The 22,062-nt window shown below is 36.4% G+C and overlaps 2 protein-coding genes and 1 long non-coding RNA gene across 4 annotated transcripts in view; 2 read left to right on the top strand and 1 right to left on the bottom strand.

Moving 5' to 3' along the window:
- Positions 1-5,960, top strand: part of LOC119080428 (low-density lipoprotein receptor-related protein 2) — a 110,133-nt gene extending 104,173 nt beyond the window's left edge. The window contains exons 22-26 of the mRNA XM_037188785.1: positions 69-317; positions 383-1,219; positions 1,304-2,261; positions 2,329-2,576; positions 3,316-5,960. Of these exons, the coding sequence (XP_037044680.1) occupies positions 69-317; positions 383-1,219; positions 1,304-2,261; positions 2,329-2,576; positions 3,316-3,521 (2,498 nt within the window). The 3' untranslated portion in view covers positions 3,522-5,960. The remainder of the gene's footprint in view (positions 1-68; positions 318-382; positions 1,220-1,303; positions 2,262-2,328; positions 2,577-3,315) is intronic.
- Positions 161-21,368, bottom strand: LOC119080600. 2 transcript variants are annotated; one of them, XM_037189002.1, is made up of 11 exons: positions 21,115-21,312; positions 20,906-21,043; positions 20,146-20,228; positions 19,318-19,678; positions 19,155-19,244; positions 19,035-19,094; positions 18,686-18,845; positions 18,321-18,620; positions 18,045-18,270; positions 13,234-13,239; positions 161-171 (listed from the first exon to the last, which is right to left on the bottom strand). In XM_037189002.1, exons 1-9 carry the CDS (start codon positions 21,181-21,183, stop codon positions 18,047-18,049), a joined length of 1,485 nt encoding a protein of 494 aa, XP_037044897.1. In that variant the 5' UTR covers positions 21,184-21,312; the 3' UTR covers positions 161-171; positions 13,234-13,239; positions 18,045-18,046. The 2 variants fall into 2 exon arrangements, with proteins under 2 accessions (XP_037044897.1, XP_037044904.1); XM_037189009.1 differs by lacking the exons at positions 161-171; positions 13,234-13,239 and having other exon boundaries at positions 17,888-18,270; positions 21,115-21,368.
- LOC119081046 lies at positions 11,437-13,160 on the top strand. Its single transcript, XR_005088427.1, has 3 exons — positions 11,437-11,609; positions 11,669-11,755; positions 11,951-13,160. It is a non-coding gene; the product is annotated as an uncharacterized LOC119081046 (long non-coding RNA).
- Positions 21,369-22,062: the final 694 nt, after the last annotated feature.

The following is a 22,062-nucleotide window of genomic DNA, read 5'->3' on the forward strand; positions in this document are numbered from 1 at the left end:
TAAGTACACTTAGTCGACCATCAAACACTGTTTCGCATTTGATTTTTTTTTTCAATTCGTGTGTGAAGACCATGAAGACGATTGTGGCGACAACACCGATGAGATCAACTGCGAAGGATTCCAATGTAAAAACGGTACATTCCAATGTGCATCCGGTCACTGTATTGCCGCCTATTTCCGTTGTGATGGCGATAGAGATTGTCGCGATATGTCTGATGAAGCTGATTGTCCACCGCGCTTCCCGGGAGGAAGATACTGCCCCGAGTCAAGATTCCAATGTAACAACAATTTGTGCGTTTCACCATCCGATCTGTGTGGTAAGTGTAAAAGACGTCTGGTTAATCAAAAAGCCCATTTTTCATTGTACGAAATTCCTTCAAAGATGGAACCGACGATTGCGGCGACAACTCAGATGAATCGGCAACAGTTTGTTCGGACTTTAACTGTGATACGTTGAGACGATTCCAATGTGCCAATCATCGATGCGTTGCCCGTTACCAAATTTGCGATGGAATCGACAATTGTGGCGATGGTTCCGACGAAAACAACATGACACTGTGTGCAACCAGACAGAAACCATGCGATACTTACACCCAATACAAATGTGCCAACAAAAAGTGTATCGACCGGGCACAAGTTTGCGATTATGCCGATGATTGTGGTGACAAATCCGATGAATTGGGCTGCCATCATTCGTCAACCTGTTCGGATGTGACACTGGGCGGATGTGAACATCACTGTACGAATTTGACCGACGGTGGTTACATATGTGCCTGCAATGCCGGTTACATCATTTCGCCGGATAATCGAAAGAAATGTGACGACATTGACGAATGTGCGACTGGAACACACACATGCAGTCATACGTGCACCAATTTGAACGGAACGTATTCTTGTTCGTGCAGAGACAGTTTCAGATTGTCGGATAATTTGTCGGGTGTGTGCAAAGCCATCAAAGACGACGTAATGGTAATATTTGCCAATGGTCCGGAGATACGAGGCTACAACGTGTTGGAACGCGATGAATTCGATGTCATTCAGTCGGAAAAACGAATCGAGGCACTTGATTATAATGCTGCAACACAAATCGTTTTCTGGGCCGATAGCTACGACAAAACAATCAAGCGCTCTTACATGGTCAATGCTCAAGAGGGTAAAGCGAAAATTGGATTTGCTCAGGACTTGAATATGAAAGGAAACTCGAAACCGACAGCTGTGGGTAAGTTTTGTCGTTCCGTTTTTGTTTTAATTGACCGCCCACGTCAAGTTTCAATTTAAATTTAAAAAAATTTAATTTTTGCAGCTGTGGATTGGGTAGCCGACAATTTGTACTGGACAGAGACTGATCGAACTGGTTCGAAACCAAGAGGTCGAGTATTAGTGGCCAAAACCGATGGTCGCTACAGACGAGCAGTTATAAGTGCCGGACTAGAAATTCCAACATCGATAGCTGTAAATCCACAATTAGGACGAATGTATTGGGCTGATGCTGGATCAGCACCAAAGATCGAAGTGTCTTGGATGGACGGCTCAAAACGACGTCCATTGATCACTGAAGCAATTCGCCATCCAGCTGGCCTAACAATCGATTATGCTCAGGATCATACGATCTACTGGGTCGACACAAAACTCAACACAATTGAATCAATGCGACCGGATGGTACGATGAGAAATACTATCATAAAGGGTGAGCCTCTCCACCATCCAGTTTCACTCGATGTTTTCGAGTCCGATCTTTATTGGGTCACTCGGGACACCGGCGAATTGGTGCGTCAAGATAAATTCGGACGTGGTGTTCAAGTGGTGGTTCAACGAAGTTTAGTCAATCCATCCGGTGTGAAAATCTACCATCAAGAGCGTTACAACACATCGTTGAAGAATCCATGCTTTAAGAGTTCCTGTTCCCATTTGTGTCTGTTAGTTCCGGGTGGAAGACGTTGCGCATGTCCCGACAACACTGCACCGCCAGCATCACATCGCAGCACAGTAGAAGTGATCTGTGATGCAGCTGCAGAGAAACCGAGACCGGATCCACGAGTTTGCCCGTGCGAAAATGGCGGAGTTTGTGTGGAAGATGATGTGGGTGAATTATTGTGCGACTGTCTGCCCAATTTCGCTGGCAGCAATTGTGAACGATCGTTGGGTCATTCATATACGCCAGGAAATAGCAATGTGGCAGCTGTACTAGTTCCTATAATGGTTATCATACTGGTGCTAATGGCAGCTGGTGCTGTGTGGTATGTGGTCAGGAAGAGACCATTGTAAGTATACTTGAAAATAAAACGTTCCAGCAAAAGAGAACGGTGCACTAATCCTAAACATTCACAGCGGAAAAATGGCTCGACTAAGCAGCTTATCGTCGTCACAGAGCGTTTCATTCAGACATGGAACCAATGTTGAATTCAATTCACCAGGTTTTCAACCGCCGAGTGGTCCACCAGGAACTGGTACCATTGAAGGTGTTCCTCCTATGGAAGGATATAATTTGCAAGCGATCAGCAATAAAAGTAGAGATTTCTCCAATCCGATGTACGATGCCGTACAATCAGGAACGAATTCCGATCCAATTGGATCAGGTAAGTGCGAATTTCTCTGTTTAGTTAGTGGATTTTAAATATCATTTCAACTAATAGTCCAGGCTGATGTGTCATAAAAAGTCCTACTTTTTTTTCTTGGGCTCCATGAACCGTTAAAAATCGGTTTTTGTGTACAACTTGAAAGTCCTATATTTCAGTCAAATTCGACTAATCTTTGATTCAGATTCTGAAAGGTTCAAAAAAAGTCCTGACTGTTTGGGAAAGGTGCTGGCATGTACTTTAAGCGCTAGCTCTGACTATCAAAGTGACAGAAGCATCCACACATCCCACTTTAGATCGATCGATTTTCATTATTTTCTCTCAAGAAATTATATGAGCGAGAAACCTTTTAGTTATCTGATACTTTGTGACTGCTTGTGGGCATACCAAATCCCATCTTTCCTGAAGGTCCTAACGCCAGAACTCACGGATCAGTCACTTCGGACTCTCGTCTGGACTTGAAAAGTGTTTAAGGTAGAAAAAGGAGATCTCTACGAATTACATCACTCCTGAAGGTCCTCCTCCATCCCAACACTATATCTGAGGCTTAATTGTCAGACTAAAAAAAAGATAAAAAATTAGTTCGGGGAGACTTTGACCCCTCTAGTTGTCAAAGTTCATTTAAACTCACGAGTGAATGGGATGGCATAGTAGCCTGGAGTATAAGTGATTTTCGGACTCGTACCCTACCAAATTTTGTCCTAATTTCAAACTAATAAATCAAAAAAAAATTGCACAGGAATTTACGAAGTGCCAACAGATGTAGCAAAAACAAAATCAGCAACTGGTCCATTTACTGAACCAGTGTCTGCGATCTTAGCTCCCAGTAGCATAACACACAAATCGTCGCCAACACTTCAACTACGCACAAAAGAACTGGATCCATCGGCGGATACCGGCAAGGATACCCAACAACTAGTTGAAGAAGATAAGTCTGATTGCTGATATTAATACAAAAAAGAGTGAAAAAATGAGTAAAAGGAAAGTAATAAAAAAAGTGAAAGAAAAAATCTTACAAAAAAAAAACACTTAGAAATAAAGATAAAATCGTTGACTTTACAATGTTAGTGCAAGAAGTGAAAGAAAATTTATTTGTTTCCTTCTCATTTTTTGCCGTTCTTTTGTTTGTAGTTTAGGATGCAAATGATAGAGAAATATCTGCTAAGAAGAGAGACGAGAAACGTATCACAAATCCATTAATTTTTTATTGTTTCCTTTTGATAAAAAGAAATTGATTCCTTCAATGGATAGAGCGAGAACAAAGGAAGTATTTTTTTTTCTGGTCCGATCTTTGCATAATAAAATTTGCTTCGGAAATAAAACAAATTTTTATTTAGATTGGAGCATAGCTCAGATTTTTATACAATTTATGACATAAGAATAAACATAAATTTAAAAACAAAAAAAATATTTATTTTCCTGTTTGATTTTTTGATTTTGTTTGGTTAACAGAGACATTCCTTTATGAACATACCTTCCGGTTTCGAATATTTATTTTTGTTTGGTTAAATTTTTAAAATTCACGTTATGGAACTTCTATTCGAAATTCAATTAAAATTTATTTTTTAAGGCGAAAAAAACATTCCCCTCGAAACTGTGACTATTAAAAAAAAAATTATCCCAAGCACACACATACACCTAATTATAACTAAGTTTGTTGTTGTTGTTACGTTTATATTTCTTAAATCATTTTTTTTTCTCTTATAAAAATATATTAACACAAAGAAGAGACAACATCACATTATAATCCTGTCTACCACTCATTCGAAACAATCTGTTTTTAATTGTTTTAGAAAAAATCTCATTTCAATTAAATAGAGAAGATTGATAGGGCCCAGTATTACAAGACAAATTATGTTCCCAATGAAATTCTCTGCCACTAAATTAACGAAAATTGTCTTACCTGTTTTCGTACATGGTTTCGGATTGAAAACAAACATTTTGAGTATTAAATGGAAAGCAAAGAAATGTACGTTATCGATGATTATCAACCGATTACCGGTAGTCGTTCTTATTAACATATTCATGTGATGCCGAAATACTGAAAAATTTGTTGATAATTACCGACAATCTTGGTTTATTGCACAGAATATCCTAAAATATTGGTATCATTTCCTCACCCATTTGCAGCTTTGAACGAATTACAGTCACTTTACTTCCCCGTCCTACGTTGTTCGTTGGCTCATTTCCATTATTTCTGCTCAATGAAATGTTACAAATTCAATTCCAGCAGACATCATTATCAGTTCTAGTGGGCAGAGAAACATTTTGTTTAATATTATTGATCCTCTAACTCCGAGCTTAGTTTTTGTTTAAATTTAAAAAAAAATTAAAATCGGTTAAGCTTCGTTCAATATTCATTCCTATTGTCTAATCGAATTTCATTGCTACTGTCCAATAAGAATTTTATAGTAGCAGGGTGCTGTTCTGACAACATTGATTGGTACTACAATCGAATGAATTTTACAAAAATGTTTAGTGCATGTAAACTGTCGAAAGTGGATTTCCATGATCATCGACATTAAGACATTAAGCTCGTGTAAAGACAGAATTTCTCTTTGATCTTCTTTGTTTTAGATTGAGACATTTTTTTCTATGTTTTGTTGGCGCATTTGTAGTTAAACTACTAGCGCTGGTCGCTAAAGTGTGGATGAATAAATTAATGACATATTTTAAATGAAACAAATTACAAGAAAAGGTTTCTCGGATTTTTTTGTTTTGTTTTGTCTCACCTCACCTTAAAAGAAGAATGGTAATATTGAAGGAAAATCACTGGTGCAGAATAATACAATACCGGCGAACAATGAACAAATCGATCAAATTTATCCAAATCAATTTATTTTAGTCACAAAAAGTATTTCAGTTAAAAAAAAGTATTTTCTTTCATTGAATATGTATCAAAGAACTGTATTTCTCAGAATATTTTGTTTTCTGTTTTGTTTTATTAAACTTTATAAACGCAAACATATTGAAATTAGTGCAACACCGTCCAATTAGGCTATAAATGTTTTATTCCGAAGAAAAATAGATAAATTTAAAAATAAAAAAAGAAAACAATTGAGGAAGGAGGAGAAGAAAATATCTTACAATTTAAACAAACATAACACATCATCGTAGGAACTAGGGGATTAAGAATTTATAAAAAAAATATGATGCAAATAACCAAAATCTAAAAGAAAAAAGAAAAGAAAATTATTCTGCATCATGAAAACATATTTAGAGAGGAAAAAAATGGATAAATAAAAAAATAGTTAAAAACTCGGCTATTGATTAAATGTGTAAATAGCTTTATGGAATAGTCGTCTCGAAACAAAAAATCGATTTTTAATAATGAATTTTTTTGGTCTTTTCTACAAGGCGAAAAAATTACATAAAAAACAGAAAGAAAAAAAAAACGATCCGAATTAAAGTGTAGATAAAAATAAAATAAAGAGAGAGAGAGAGAAAAAAAACCGAAGAATTCAATACTAGAATAGAGAGACATTAGAGAGTGCAATTCTTTATGAAATTATTTAAAATAAACGGACAAGAACAACCACAACCAAAAAGTTTTCTGATCGAAATACTGCTTTAGTATTGAATTCTTTCAGGAAAAAAAATGAAAAAAAAATGCAAGTAAACAATCAGACAATAAATAAGAAAAATATATATAAAAAATATCAATTGTTAATATTCATATGTTGTTGTTTCGATGTCGGTTCATTAACTGTATCCTCTTTTCTTCTGTTTTTCTAAAACAATTCAGTTGTTCTAGGAAAATTTCACAATTTTTCTTTTTTACATACAAAAGCGAAAAAGAAAAGAAAATGGTACGATCACTGATCAGTGCATAGTGTTGTGGGAGGTCGATAGTTTCTAGCATTTTAATTGTTAAAAATTTGAGATAAAATTTTCTTTATAGCTCAGTGATCGAGCGAGAGTGGAAAACAGCCACTTTCTACCCTGATAAAATATTTTGTGTATAACGATGAAAGCTGTGTTTCCTTTTGCCACCCACTTTCCACCTTCACTTCCCTAGTCTCTCAGATTACAAACATCACATCACTGTAATTAATGCAAAGAAAACCAATCGTCATCAGTCCATGTTTTGACCATTTTCTTTGTCTTTTGTTTCGCAAAAAAATGTTTAAGTTTTGTTTTATTGAGATTTTTTTTTTATTTTAAATTATTTACTTCACAATTTAATATAACAATTAAGTGACACAATAGCATCAGTATAGTAGGATGGCGGAAAGAAAGAAAAATAAATATTTGAAGATTTTTTTTTGATAATTTTAATTAATTTAATAAAAAGAGAGAAAAAAGAAAAAAAAACGAAAAAAAACCTGTACAGTCTTCTTAACGTAATATATGATAACACGGGAACAAAAATACACCACAATTTGTATTATTTTTTTAATAAAAAAAAAATGGAAGTAACCAACAACATCAAGATTATAAGAAAAAATAAATTATAACTTGAAGAAAGAAATGCGAAATTATATGGTTTGTTTAATGAAAAATAAAATATAAAAACGAAATTGTTTCCATTTTCATATTTACTCGTCAAAAAGGATTTTTCATACCTAGCACCTAGAGGTGAGCGCCGGCGCCAGTCGCGCCGATCGCCGCCGAAAATTTCAGTAAAAAGTCAGCCGCCGCCGGTCGAAATTTTAAATTGTTCAGCCGATAGTGCCGCCGCCGGTAAAAATAAAACACTGCGCCACCGGTTTATTTTTTCCTCATTTTTCGGCGCAAACTAGAGGTAATTGGGAATGAATTTGTTACACTAAGTACGAGAAAAAATAAATTTTTATCAAAAAACACAATAGAATTGAGTGAAGAAAACCAACATATTGCATGTGTCCAAAATGAGAACACATGGTAGACAACTAATACTTGACTAATGATTCGAAAAATCTGTAAAAGTGATGGTATCTTGTGAAAAATGGACTCGCGTGTAAATTCAACTCCTTCGCTGCGCTCGTATACGTTGATGTTGATAAAAAGAGAAAATAATATTTTGGTAATTCTATATCACCAATTAATAACTGTCAGATTTTTCAACTTTCTTCTTTATTGACCATGGAAAAGTTTGAAACTAGTGAAGATTTCGAAAAATCTGGCAAAATAAGTTTGAGTTTCGGCTGGTATGTAGCTGATTGGAAAATCGAGACTTTTTCGGATACTTTATGTACATTTTGGATTTTGAGAACTTGAAACTAGTGGAACATTGGTGGTCTTTTTACATAAAGTTTAATAGAAAGTCAATTACTTATTTTTCCGTTTGTATGTCCAATTTTTCTGGTAACAACTATTTGAAATTTGAGTAACAACAAGATGAATTGAAAAATGGTTTCTGAGGTTTTAGTTTCACTGAGAATGTCTTGAACCGCTTTTTGTCTAAACAAGAAATTGAATATTTAGGAATGGTCTTCAAATGAAAGATTATAAATCTAGAGTGAAGCGAAAAAACTTTTCCGAAAAGTAATAACAATTCGCCATATAGCGCCGATTTTTGCGCCGAAATACGCCGCCGCCGCCGATTAAAAATTGTATTACGCCGAAGCGAGCCGCCGAAAAAAAAACTTCAGTCGATTCACGCCGCCGCCGATACTCTGAAAAATGTTTACAGCCGCCGCCAAACAAAAGTTGACCGGCGCACACCTCTACTAGCACCCGAAAAGTGCGACTTCGTCTTCGTCTTCGCCATCTACTCTGTCTGGAAACTTCTCACACGCTAAAAAAGACTTTTAGTCCTAGGTAAGAAATGTACTATTCTCATCTCATCGAACAACTAAACGGCCACAGGCATTCCACGGAAGTAAGAATGTACACAGTACGGCTGAAAAAAGTTTAAAGCAAACCTTTTTACATCTAACCAGTAACCGATCTCTGAGCAAATCTAGTAGAGATATGGAAAATCAAATTTTCTAATTTCAAGTTGAAAAAGTAAACTTAATTGTACTATCGTCTTGAAATTAGAAAATCTACTTTCCATATCTCTAGATCTGCGAGTAGAGCACCTTCGATGCAAAAGAGTTCTTACTACGAATAAAGCATGCCATATTTGGTGTCGTTGTGAAGCTTCAGACTTAAACACAAGTTGAATAGATGTCAAAGTGCATCTGTCATTCTTTTAACAAGTCCAGTTTCCCATTTAATTTTGCGGTTTCCTCTCGAGTATAACTCTATGTACCGATTTGAAATAAGCCTACCGGTAAGGTGCCACCAGCTTTCACCGAGGTTAACCGAAAAATTTACTTTTCTGAAAATGTGACATAAGCGACAACTTTCAAAAAGGTTTGCACGATCGAAATGTGCAAAATTCACAAAAAACCAGTAGACCACAAAATAGAAAATGTGTCGGTTTTCAAAATTCCGTAAGAGGATAGCTATTCGAAAAAGTATATGAACATCGTCTAGAATCACAACTAAGAAGCTTCCTCTGTCAATTCGTCATGGAGGTGGCACCCCACGAATACGGTGAGATTTTGGCTTCTAGGGCTTAGAATTTGTCCCAGTTTCAAGGACGACTCCAGCGACTCCTATCAGCCAGGGCACGGTTTCTCTATTTCTTAGTCCAAGTGCCCAAACTTGAAATTTTTTCACCACCATCCTATTATCTCTTAAATGCAACAAGGACAAGGACCTCATTTCAGAACTTTTTCTAAAGTGCGCTATTCGGTATGCGAGTACCTCTCAGAATAAATAAAAATTAGCGAAATAGATGGACTTTAGTTGATTTATATTAGAAAAACACTTAGGGTCGAGTAATGGCCTCAGAGCCCTCCCACCAAGCCCACGTTGCATGCTACCGAAAAACAATGTTCAGCAACTTTATTCTACTCGTCAATCACTTTCATTTCGTCACAATGCGTGTTTATGTAAATATTGTCGAAAAATTGAAGAAAACCTATAGGGAGCTAGCTCTGGAAGGGCCGGCACTAACTTTAGCCCGATCAGTGAAAAAATAGTACATTTCGTACCTAGGACTAAAAGTCTTTTTTAGCGTGGGAAGTTTCAAAATCGGTTATTATTTACTCAAGTTATGCGATGCACAGACGGACGGACATTTTTTTATTGTAGATGCGTCATCTATGACCATATGCAAATGCCTTGCCCTTACCGTCTGCATTCAACAAGTTACAAACGGCATATTAATCTTATAATCCTCCAGTTCTTCGTACGGGGCTGAGAATACAATGGGACTTATCTTTCTATGAATTTCTTCCTGTTAATTTTAAGAGATGATAAGATTATATAAAAAAAATAAAAGCAAATATTTTACTTTTCAATTAAATTCAGTACTTAACTCAGTGTGATCAGAGTGCAACGACATTTCAATATTCAATACATCTTTTTATTCACAATACACTTCTCTGTTAAACGTTGAGCAACGTAGCCACATTTTTATAAGTTTTTCGCAACAAGTGACGAAAAGTAGGACCTTCCATTGCCTTTGTTGCGAAAAACATTGTATACAACTCGGTGATAAATGATTTTTGTGCATCGGGCAACTGAAATACGACACATTTTGCCATGATTTTTTGTTATGAAATGTCAGGTTTTCCCGAACGATATAGCGTGCGGGAAAAAAATCATTTCTTTACGATTTATCGTGCGAGAACGCTTTTGAATGAATTTTTCCATGACTATATGATTGAACGAATTTAATATGGTGAATATGAAGTTTGAATTTTTTCAAGTAAATTGATGTGTTTTGTCTATTTCAGTTGTCCGGTGCACAAAATGTTGTTCGTACCTCGACAGGAAATGGATTTTTTCAGCACACGTCCTAATTTTCCTTTCTTAGGACAGCTGAAAAAATCGTCATTTTCTGTCTTGGTACGAACAATACTATTTAGACACTAGATGTGTATTGTCACACTCGACCTGCGGTCTCGAGTGACAATGTACACATCTAGTGTCTAAAAAAAGCATTTATCCCTCGGTTGTATTAATAACTACTATATCCAAAGAACTTTCTTTTTTGTTTTCTATGTACAAAAGTCATCTAAAAGTCAAATCAATAACTACAAAAGAGTTCGGTGAGTTTAACTTTGCAAAAACTATTAGTAATAATAGAATCAACATTCGATTTCTTGATAAAGGTGTACTGTAATTTGAGGTACCCACACTAGGGTGCAGCGTTTTGACGAAAGTATTCTGTTTTTAAGGCCTGCAGGTAGGTTCGATGCAGAATAGTCCCCTGATCACGAAAATAACAAAACAAAATTGAAGTTCGAAGCTCCCATGCGCATCTCTGAAAACCGAATTTTTGGTCCCAAAGCCGTAGTGAGATCAGATCTGGAAAAAAAATTTGTTAATTGTATATGATAATTACTCGTAGAGACCGTGGCTTCAATTTGGCATAAAATGAGAGCAAAATAAAATGATCGGGTCTGGTTTTGACAATTGGAAATTCAATTGTCAAAAACCAGACTCGATCATTTTATTTTGCTTTTACCTTACTTTAAAATTTTAAAAAATTTGACTCACCGATGAAAAATGGCAAAAAGTACTCCTGACCATGACTTTTTAGGAATTTTTTTTGGATTTAAAGCTTTCTAAAATCTGCGACTAGAAAGCAATATAGTCGTGTCGTAAAGGGAATCTCAAGAGCTTTCCAACAGATATAGACTCGACGTAAAGTTTCGAACTTCAAAAAAAAATTGGTATTTTCGTGATCGGCGACCATTCTGCATCAAACCTACCCGTAGACCTTAAAAAAACAAAATATTTTCGCAACAAGTGACGAAAAGTAGGACTTTCCGTTGCCTTTATTGCGAAAAACGATGTATACAACTCGATGATAAATGCTTTTTTAGGCACACGATGTGTATTGTCACACTCGGCCCACGGCCTCGAGTGGCAATCTACACATCTAGTGCCTAAAAAAGCATTTATCACTCGGTTGTATAAATAACTATTTCGTCAAAATGCTACACCCTAACCCGCACGGACCTATTTTTCAACAGACGAGGTGTATTTAGAGCCGAAACTGAGTTCGCGACACGGTCAACTACCACCAACAATATAGGACCATTCAATGTAGGTACACCTCATTACATTAATTATACTACAATGTTCAATTGTTTGTTTTAAATCAGTTTCGAACACAAGCTTCGTAGAAGAGACAGTTAGTCATACAGCTGACGTAAACCCAACGCCATTTATCTTAAACTAGAAACAACGAGGTAGGTCATACAAGACATACGGGACAGATTTGATTTCAAAAATATTGACACTATCTAAATCTTCCAACTTAAAAGTAGGTACTTAGGTAAAACGAATTTCAGACAAAACATTATATAATCAGTCAATAATAAAATTACAAAACATCAGTCAATCGAGTTAACTTAACACACCCATGAAATCATTTCTTTTTTTAGAATGCAATCAGGCCACAACAAAGTTGGTGTTATCATTCTTGGCAACAGTGGCGTTGGAAAAAGTTTTCTTGGAAATGTCATCATAGGAAAAGAAGTATTTCAACATGATTATCGGGTCGATGCTGTTACATTAAAAACCGAATATTTAGTATCGTACCTTGATGGTCATCTGTATTCGATCTACAACATACCTGGACTCATTGAATCCGATCAAGAACGTATCGGTTCGAATATACTAGAAATCGATCTTGCATTCCAACATCATCCCAATGCCGTCGTACTTTTCGTCTTCGGTACAAATAATGGAAAGATACGAAACGAAGATGTCGTAGCATTTAATTCAATCAATGCTGCCTATCCGCTCAGCCAGAAATCTTTAATAATTGTTATCAACGGTGTAAGTCCAGATCGACCAAATAACTACGAATACGATGTTCAAGTTAGAATTGAACATCTATTGAAAATAAATAGACCGAGATTGTGCTTCGTCGATCAAATAAAAAGAGAATGCGATAGATTAACGATACGGAAAAAACTGGTACCACTAATTTTGGCAGCCTTGCCAAAAGCACACAGTAAAAAAAAAATATAAGTGTTAAAGCTGCAGAAATATCGAAACTAACGAAAATAGTTGATCAGCTGCAAAAACATTTAGATGAAGAGCGAGAGAAAAGGAAACAGGACGAAATTAAACATGAGTCGGCAATAACTGAGATGAAAAATAAAATGAGTCAAATGACAATCAGCCAAGAAAGGTCACAACGTGAGGCAATCCAACTGCAAGAGGCACTGCAGCAGCAACAACAAAGGTCAGAACAGGAAATGAGTCAAATGCAACTGTTCTTGCTGCACTGCAGGAATATTCTATGTCGATGTTAACAGGCCATGATATTCTGATATTCTGATAAAAGTGACGTTTCTCCATACATCTAGTACATATTGTGGCGGTTGTTACTCTGTTAACATTTACACAGAACAACTATGGTCACACGGAAATAATAGTAGTAGTAGTAGTAGTAGTTCTCATGGCTATAGTTCCCATCGTTCGAGTAGTTCGCATGAACATCGATACCGTAAATCAAGGAAGAAGTAAATGTAAAATCGAATGAAAAATGGCTATTTTCCTATGTAGTGGCTAAAAAAGACTTTTATGTAAGAGATGTAAAGGTTTCTATTTTAAGTTTTTCAATTATTAAAATTCATTCGAGTGAGGGAATCAAATTGTTTTTAATTGTTTATCTTGTGCGCATTTTTGACGACTTCCGCTTATTCCACTACTCGACACCCCGTACGAGTTTGAAAACCTATGGGTATTTTTCCCTCCTGATTCAAAATCCAGAAAAAATATATTTCTAGGACGTCTGGAGCTAGATCTATTTTAAGTTAAATGGGAATTCAACTGGTGTGAGTGAGACAAAAATTGTTGTCTTCTCGTTATAACACTAACGCAAGTGTGTTGGTCCCATTGAGTAAAGGTTTGGAAACTGTTCTAACTTCATATTAAAATAATAGCGTACCACAGCGCTAACTGTACTAACTAAGTCCCACAGAGTAAGTGTTTGAAAACTATTCTAACTTCATGCTAAAACAATTTCGTACCACAGAACGAGCTGTGCTAGCTGCCCGAAGTAAAACACTCTGTGCATTGCATTGTACAAATACGGCCTAGCTGCGAAAAAAAACTTCCAATTTCTCGAGTAAAGGACTCTCGATATTAGGATATTCCGAGGGGTTGCAAATGAGTTGCAAAGAGTTGCACGACGGTAAAATGAAGTCTTTAGCGACTTATCACAATGTTTTTATAATTGATGGACAAACTGCCTTGACTTTTTTCAAGAAGCGTAGAACTTCAGCAAATTATAAATAGAAGCAGAAATCTTTTTTACTGCTTTGCTGCGCTGCCGCATGTACCGAGCGAATTAAATGTAAAGGGGAACCGTTTTTTTTTTATGCCAGTTGTGAATTATAAATCCGATATGCGTAGAAGGTAAACATTTCTGGTGGAAATTGCAGAAAAACTACGGACGCCACGATTAAGTCGACGGAATTTTTGTTTCAACGATTAAGCATCGCGTTACAGAAAATTGTCATACAGATTGTGTTAGGAACTTTTTCAAAGTATGTACTTTATGAATGAAGTTTTGTTCCTATAATTTTCCACTATACCTTCATAGAAATCAATTTTGGTCACTGGCGCTCGACCGAGCATTCATTAGAGAACGTTAGCTAAACGGCCGCTAACGCTAATTTCCAACGCTAAATCCCCCGCTAACGCTAAAATCAACGGTAATGCCCAGTCAATAAATGGCATCATTGTGAATGCATACACATGGACGACGCAATTTCGGTGTGTCTCGGTGTCGGTGTGTTTCTCGGTGTAACACATGGATTGGCGAGTTATGATTCACTTCAGGTTATACTCTTCAATGAGTATATAGAAGAGAAACGGGCAAGACAGGTAACAAACACACCGAGTCGTCCCTGATGAGTTCCCCTTATGTGTTTGTCTTCACTTTACATTTCACTGGAATTGTAAAGATGAACTCCGAAGTTTTTGAATTTAGCGGAACAAAACGGTGTCTCTGGGTACTCTAGGGATAAACGAGACTCGGACGACTTTTTGTTTTTGTTTAATTCGCTCTTGCGTTTTTACGCGGATTTGACTGTACTTGGACTTAGAATATGGCCCTTCTGTCGTGGTTTTTATTGTTCTGTTTAGCTCGGTTGAAGTCTTGAATATGGTAAAAAACTGACACTGAGACTGTGAGTGAACGGTGGATCAATGGACGAGATTTCTTTTCTTACACAGATAATCCGTAGACCCTCTAAACGGTGTCGGGGAATCTCGCACACGCGATCATAGTATGCGTCCTTTTACGACATGTAACGAAAAGTCATGACTGTGCGAGATTCACCACTTAGAGGTGAATCTCGCACACCATGAATTTGTGTGGTGTGCGAGATTACCCTACCCCCTCTAAACCCCTGTGCGTCTTTCTTAATACGACAGGTAAGAAATTCCATTGCGAGATGTATCAGATCAGAGCATTGTTTTAACTGTATTTCTATATACAGATGTGGTATTGGGTTCAGGAATGAATGTATTAAGAGGTAGAAAAGACGAGAAGAAGACAATTGCTTCATGGATCGGCGAGTTATGATTCACTTCAGGTTATACTCTTCGATGAGTATATAGAAGAGAAACGGGCAAGACAGGTTTAGTCCCAAACACACCTGAATTATTTTTGTGATTATTACTCCAACAATGTGATCGGATTAACATTTTATCAATGGAATTAGTATATCTGACTTGTAGGAAGCCAGCGGTATTAAGCTGGAAACGTTTTTTATTCTCTTTTTAATGTTACAAATAGTATCCTCCACACGACGAACATGCAGTTGGAAAATGTCATTCGTAAAACGTTTTATTGCAATCAAAAGTGAATAAAACTTTTCCAGCTTAATACCGCTGGCTTTCTGCAAGTCAGATCTACTAATTGCATTGATAAAATATTGATCCGATCACATTGTGGAAGTAATAATCACAAAATTAATTTCATGTGTTTCAATTGCAGGTTAACCACGTGTTGGTTGTGTAGTTGATGATTGATGTTAGATGTTTGTCGTCGAACAGCACATTGTAAAGTTTATAGATTTTTTCCAGCACAGTGTCGCTGCCTTCCTGCAAATTAGATCTACGGATTGCAGTAATAAAATATTGATCCGGATGACCTTTTAAAATAATAAATGAAAATAAATCGAAAATTGCGTCGTCCATGCGTATGCATTAGGGATATTTTTATGGTCAAATTTGTACCCAAAATGGTGTTGGTTAGGTCCGGAGCGAAAAAATATTGGACACGTATTTTTTGTTTGATTTAAAAAAAAAAATTTAGAACCTTCTAGAGGCACATTCATTCACATGTACAAATACATTGGTTAGAAAGAGACAACAGCTATTGGTCTCTTTCTAACCAACGTATTTGTACATGTGAATGAATGTGCCTCTAGAAGGTTCTAAATATTTTTTTTTAAATCAAACAAAAAATACGTGTCCAATATTTTTTCGCTCCGGACCTAACCAACACCATTTTGGGTACAAATTTGACCATAAAAATATCCCTAGTATGCATTCACAATGGTGCCATTTATTGACAGGGCATTACCGTTGATTTTAGCGTTAGCGGGGGATTTAGCGTTGGAAATTAGCGTTAGCGGCCGTTTAGCTAACGTTCTCTATTATTGAGTGCTAATTGCCGAAATAAAAGTTATACTCTTAATGTGAGATCTCAGCAATCGACGTCTAATGTAAAGTTTTAGTAATTTCCACTAAACCAAAGGATACCATTCAAACAATATTTCACTTATTCGTCATAGTCACATTGAATTTAGTGAGAACTGAAATTATTAGCAAAATCTAAGACGACATTTGAACTACTCTGATATCGAAAAACGTGTCCTCGAGAAGAAATACCACGCAAGGGAACCCAATGCAAAAGTTGCTCTGCTTAATTTGGAAACTACTTTGAAGGAGTGCATATAACAAAAGTTTGGATCAATTGGAAAATTTAATCGCAATAATGATCGAAGGATTAAAAAAAATCGTCGATCCTCGTTTGGAAGTTGGGAATGAACGTATTTTCAGTGAATTCATCACTACTATCGAATCATCTTTCGGAGACATGTTAGTTCAGCATATACTAGCAAATAATGTGAAATGAGCTGGGAAATAAGTGAAACAATAATGATGGATGTAGGAATTGGAAAAATATAAAATTAATTTTTCAATTTAAACTTATTTCGACGGACCTTTAATTTTACGTAGATAATTTATGAATTTGAAGGTATCAGTAAAATATACGTGTATTTCTAGTGATCTACACTCGAATTCTGCATATTCTATGACATTGACGTAATAAAAGTAATTTGTTCGTTTTCAGTTTCTGTTCTTCATGTTTAATAAAATTCGGAAAGAAGATGTCCTTACGATACAGTTTACAATTCTTTCAATAGGCGATTTCTCCATTGTATTGTACAGGAGATTCTCATTGATAAGAATTTCTAAACGGTCTCGCACACGGAACTGAGAATTTTTTGAAACTCTTGTTCTTGTGTTCGAACTCCTAATATTATATTGCGGCTTTCATTAGATGCTTGGAAAATTTTATCCAACCTAACCTGAGATCTGGAAGGTTGCCTGGAAAGTTTTAAGTTGCCTGAAAGCTGAACAGACAGTTTTGAGTGAAACTAAGCGGATGAAGTGAAAGTAAATTCGCGAACGGAGCGAGTGGGTTTATTTGAAGATTGGTTTTTGATGTTTCAAAAGTAGTTATGTGAAAGTCGTGAAAGTGCACACACGCCAAAGTCTTATAGTGAAACTTAAGTTCAAACAAAATATTCAAATAAGAAATGCGCCGAAGCGCGAAGGTGAAATTTTTCAATTCTTAAGTTTGTGCAAACTACAAGGAACTGTCTCACCAGAGGGAGTAATTCATCAGACGTATAGTTCGTCGTAAAGTATAATTGATCGGGAGGTATACGTCACCATCGTAATAAAAATGAAATTTAAATAAATTGAATCGAATCTTATAAAGACTTCCAGATGAGTTCTTCTAACTGATGAAGACTCTTTCAAGATGAAAGGTTAAAAATTGAGTATCTCTGTGAGATGTATCATCACACATTACCTCCGCACTATATCACCCTTGGTTTAACCATATACAAGGTACAGGAACTGTTACTATCAATCCCTACATATTTGTGCATCAGGTAGATTTTCCTCAAGTGCAACATTAAGCTATCTGGTACTTTTAGCATCTCGAACTCACCGCTTTTTGAAGTGTCTCTTCGGTGGGTTTAACAGTTGTTTCGCATCTGATATACCAGGTACGGTTCATTGTTGAGAGGCTGTTTCCTTGCCGTTGCATAGAATACAACTAAAGTTCGAAAAATTGTGTTTATAAACGTCTTATATTTGCCGTTGTTTTTGAAGAATATCAAAATTCTAAATGTGAGGTTCATTAACAGACTCTCTTCAACACAAAATTTTTCGCAAACATTTTTAATGCGAACTGATCGCACATTTTCCCACACAAATCAAATTGGATAGAACACATCCTCCATGTTGATATCGTGAGTGTATTGGAAAATCATTTTCAAGAAGCCGTCCAGGCTGATGATTCTTTTCAGATTCGGATATTTCCGTTGTAGCTTCGGCCACATTTGCTTATCTGTCTCATCCGAAACGCAAAGTATTTCGTCGGCTGACGTTGCTGTCACATTGGTCTGTAGAAATCTTCCACCGCCACTAAGAACCACACCTAAGAAAGTATTTAGACTTAGGATTGCACAACCATATTGCATATCATACCTCTCAAGTCGGCATCAATGTGTGGAGTGACCAATATGGAATAGTTTTCGAATAATCTTTTGCTTCTTGCCATTCTCTGGGTAACAGCAAGATCAAAATTGTATTCTTTCTCGCCATTGTCGTCTTTCAGCAAATAGTTTAACGGATCCAACCAAACGTTCGTTTCGCTGAGATCATGAATCCATTCAATCGATACAATCGGTCTGCCACTGACGACTGCGGTCAGAAATTCGGGAGAACAACAAATCCGCTCGGCGATTACATAGTCATAGTTGTCGTTGATGTAGGCCACGGCAATGTCTGCGAAAATGGTTAGAAATTTGAGAGATTTGCTTCACGTGCATACGTTATTCCTGTAGGCTCACTGTATTTGGAAAGGGTGTTTTGGTATTGCAATGAATCGATCATTGTAAACAAAACTGATGTACGTGGAAAATAGATGACCTGTAGTTCGGTAATGTTGGCAGCACATACATCAGAGTAAGCAGCCATCGGTCGAATTTTACTTCGAACGGTTCGTCTTTTCTATGGATGAAAGTTTAATTTTAGACAAAGATCGTGGTTTTCCTTGGGTAGATTTTTTACTAGAAAAGGAAGTCAGACACATGATAATCTTGCTGTAGACTTCATATCGGTAGCATCCACAGCATTTGATTTTGAATTTATTTTTGGATTTGAAAATTAAGTGTTTAAAGATCATCGAAAACAGCTTACCCGTTTGTTTGTGAGTGTAACATTTCCCTCCCTTAACGTATCATTTGACGTGTCTGCATTCTGTCGATAAAAATAGAATCTTACTAATACGCAACAACCGAACTCGATCTTACAACTCACAATGGAATTTTCATTTTCCGAAATGTTCGCCACCAACTCCGAAACTGGAACTGGCAAAACGTCTGACACCGTCGAAGATACGGCTCTTTTCTGGAAATTTGAATCATAATGACATTCTCTTCGTACCCTTCGTAGACCACGTTTTTATTGCAATTGTTTCTACCTTCGGTGATGGCAGGTAAATCGCATATCGGCGTTTCTTAATCGAACTGCAGATCGTCATTTCGTTCTGAACTGGCTCACTTACGGTCTGTAAGGCAACAGGCAGTAAATTTGAGGAGGGACTGACTTCACAAGAAGTCTCAGCCTCTCTAATTCGCTTGGCTCTTTCGAAAACATTTTCGTATTGAACTGTTTGTTCGTCATTAATCGTTGGTACAATTTCCCGCCAATTGGCTTCTTTCAAGTCAGCTAAAATGTTTGCGACTTTGTCGTCATCGTGACGTAACTTTGGTGACTTTTTCAATCTTTTTCTTGTGTCCTGTAACGAGTCGTCTTCGTAAAGTAATGTGGAAGAACGTTTCCTGAAATGATGACAAATTCATGTAATGTTTGACATGGTCGCTGTTCACCGGTCGCTAAAAATCGAATGTTTAATGTTTATAGTCCAGACTAGAGGCCCGTTTAAGAGGCATAAGAAGTATAAGGAACATTTTTTCTTTATTAGGCAGTCACACATTTGATCGAAAACATTTAATTTGGCAAAAGTTGTAGACGAAAATCAGGAAATTATGAAAGTGTTGACGCTGGAAGTCGGTTACTTTTAAAATGAAAAGTAACGTTTTCGTATGTGTTTGTTGACCTCGGCTTCGTCTCGGATCAACAAAATTTACACGAAAGCTCGACTTTTCAACTTCTTACTCCTCCTGTACTTGTTATGTAAATTTTATATAATTGACTATAACTTACAATAAAATAAGAGCGGTGGACGGTCTGAACTCATAACATTTATACTAAATGGTTTAACAGGTTTGAAATACAATCGACTTACACTCGTTTTCCGGTTTCAGCTCGAACGGATGTAGAAGGCGTGGACTCTGCTAAGATATTTGCGAAGGTAATCTCATAAGAGCTCTGAAAAAGTAGGAAGTAAGAAGATGGTCTGTTAATACTTTGGGCTTATTTACTGTAGCACGGTCAAGGAAAAGTTAGAAATGACGACATTTCGTTGAAGCTAACAAGAAGATTATTATTAGGCCTAATTTTACATGTTGACTTTGTGAAACTTCAATCTCTGTTTGATACAATCAATTTACACGACGTTCCGATCATGTCACGATAACATTTCGGATAATTCGTAATGAAGTTATAAATGAGATATGTCAAGTTGCACAAACTCACCTATCAACGATAAAGCTGGAAACAAAGATTGATTAATCCTACCACATCATTGTGAATTATCCGAAATAATTATAAGTCAAACGCCCATACATAACACATGTAAACATGACTTATAATAATTATAAGTTATAAGTGAGATATGTCAAGTTGCGCAAACTATCTATTGTTGGTGAGTACTCTTAGGATACTAATTAGCGGAACATGACGTCACAGAAGATACTTTGAAATAAAATCAATATTGGCCTTTGCTCGAAGAAACCATTTTGGCGTCAAGTAAACATTTCTCATAAGCATCGTGTAGAATCGATCGTCTTTGACATTTGTTGGACAAGAAAAAAATCAATTTTAAATGAAACGTGAATCTTTCGATGTTGTCTTCTAAAGTAGGTTAATTGTGTCATGGTACTTACATCTACATCCCATAGCTCGGTCGAATCGAATTTCATTTCTGTACTCGTCTGTTCAAAGCACTGTTCGAGCGTTTTTCTCCAGTCCTCCTTATCGAAAAATCCGCAACCCTTTAATCCAACTGCTACATTTAATATAACCTACAAATGTTTGAAGGAACGGTCATGAGTATTTCGCTGACTTTTCGAATGCCTCCTTGATGGGAATGCACCTTTCGGAAATTATGGTTTTCGTTAGCGACAGCTTGTCGAATTAACTCCGAGACATTCATGTTATACATTTACACATTTATAGAACGATTTCAAATTAAATGAATCACAATTATTTTTGCCGTCATCAAGACCTAAAAGATATCACAAATCTGAAAAACTGGTACCAACGTGACCAATAAATTGTCAAGGAATAGCAGGGTTGAGAATTGAAATACTCGATGTAAGGGAAGCAAACAAGACCTTTATCTAGTCAAATTTCACTTGACTTTATTAAGAATCGTAACTAATTTTTTCGTGAATTATGTCTGATATTGGGACAGTCCAGTTAAAAATAATTGTAATCCACATCCTACCCACGGTGTTGGATTTTAAATACAATGCTGTCACCACAGTGCTGCTACTAGCATTATCACAGAGAATATTTCTCGTTACGACAAAAGCATTCATGGTGGGAGTCAGTACACACATAGATGTATCGAAAATTTGAGGCTTTTTGACATTTGATTGAAGAGTGTTACTGCTAGTAGTGCTATGCTTTCATCGACGATTCAATTTTGCGTTACGGTATATCATCTAAAAAACATAAAGTCTAAAGGTGACGCGACGCAAATCCTTTTATATTCACTTCCAAACTAACTGATATTGCTAATAATGATGCTGTAATTCCCTCAATTCAAGAAATCATTAGGCAAAAATGGAATAAAAGTTGCTAATTTCATCAATTCCATTTTTTAAATCTTGTAACACATACTAGGTCCCACCTTTTGGGCGGGTCAGGTCCATTGACTGACAATTTTTTCAATATATTTTTGATTAATTTCATTGATGAACTTCCGAAGCATCACAAATGCCTACATTTAATATATCGATTACTCTACACCCAAAAAAAACTCTTCAGCTCAGCTGTAGTACCTCTACAAATTTACTGTACAAATTCGGGACACACC

Source organism: Bradysia coprophila, chromosome X (assembly GCF_014529535.1).
Source record: "Bradysia coprophila strain Holo2 chromosome X, BU_Bcop_v1, whole genome shotgun sequence".
NCBI classification, from domain to species: domain Eukaryota; kingdom Metazoa; phylum Arthropoda; class Insecta; order Diptera; family Sciaridae; genus Bradysia; species Bradysia coprophila.

Excerpts from the sequence above, each read along its gene's own strand:
- LOC119080600 (XM_037189002.1), bottom strand. The coding sequence starts at position 21,183 with ATGTATAACATGAATGTCTCGGAGTTAATTCGACAAGCTGTCGCTAAC. Across the intron at positions 21,044-21,114 it reads AAAACCATAATTTCCGAAAG|GTTATATTAAATGTAGCAGT; the intron begins GTGCATTCCCAT and ends AAACATTTGTAG. Across the intron at positions 18,846-19,034 it reads TTACACTCACAAACAAACGG|AAAAGACGAACCGTTCGAAG; the intron begins GTAAGCTGTTTT and ends TTTCATCCATAG.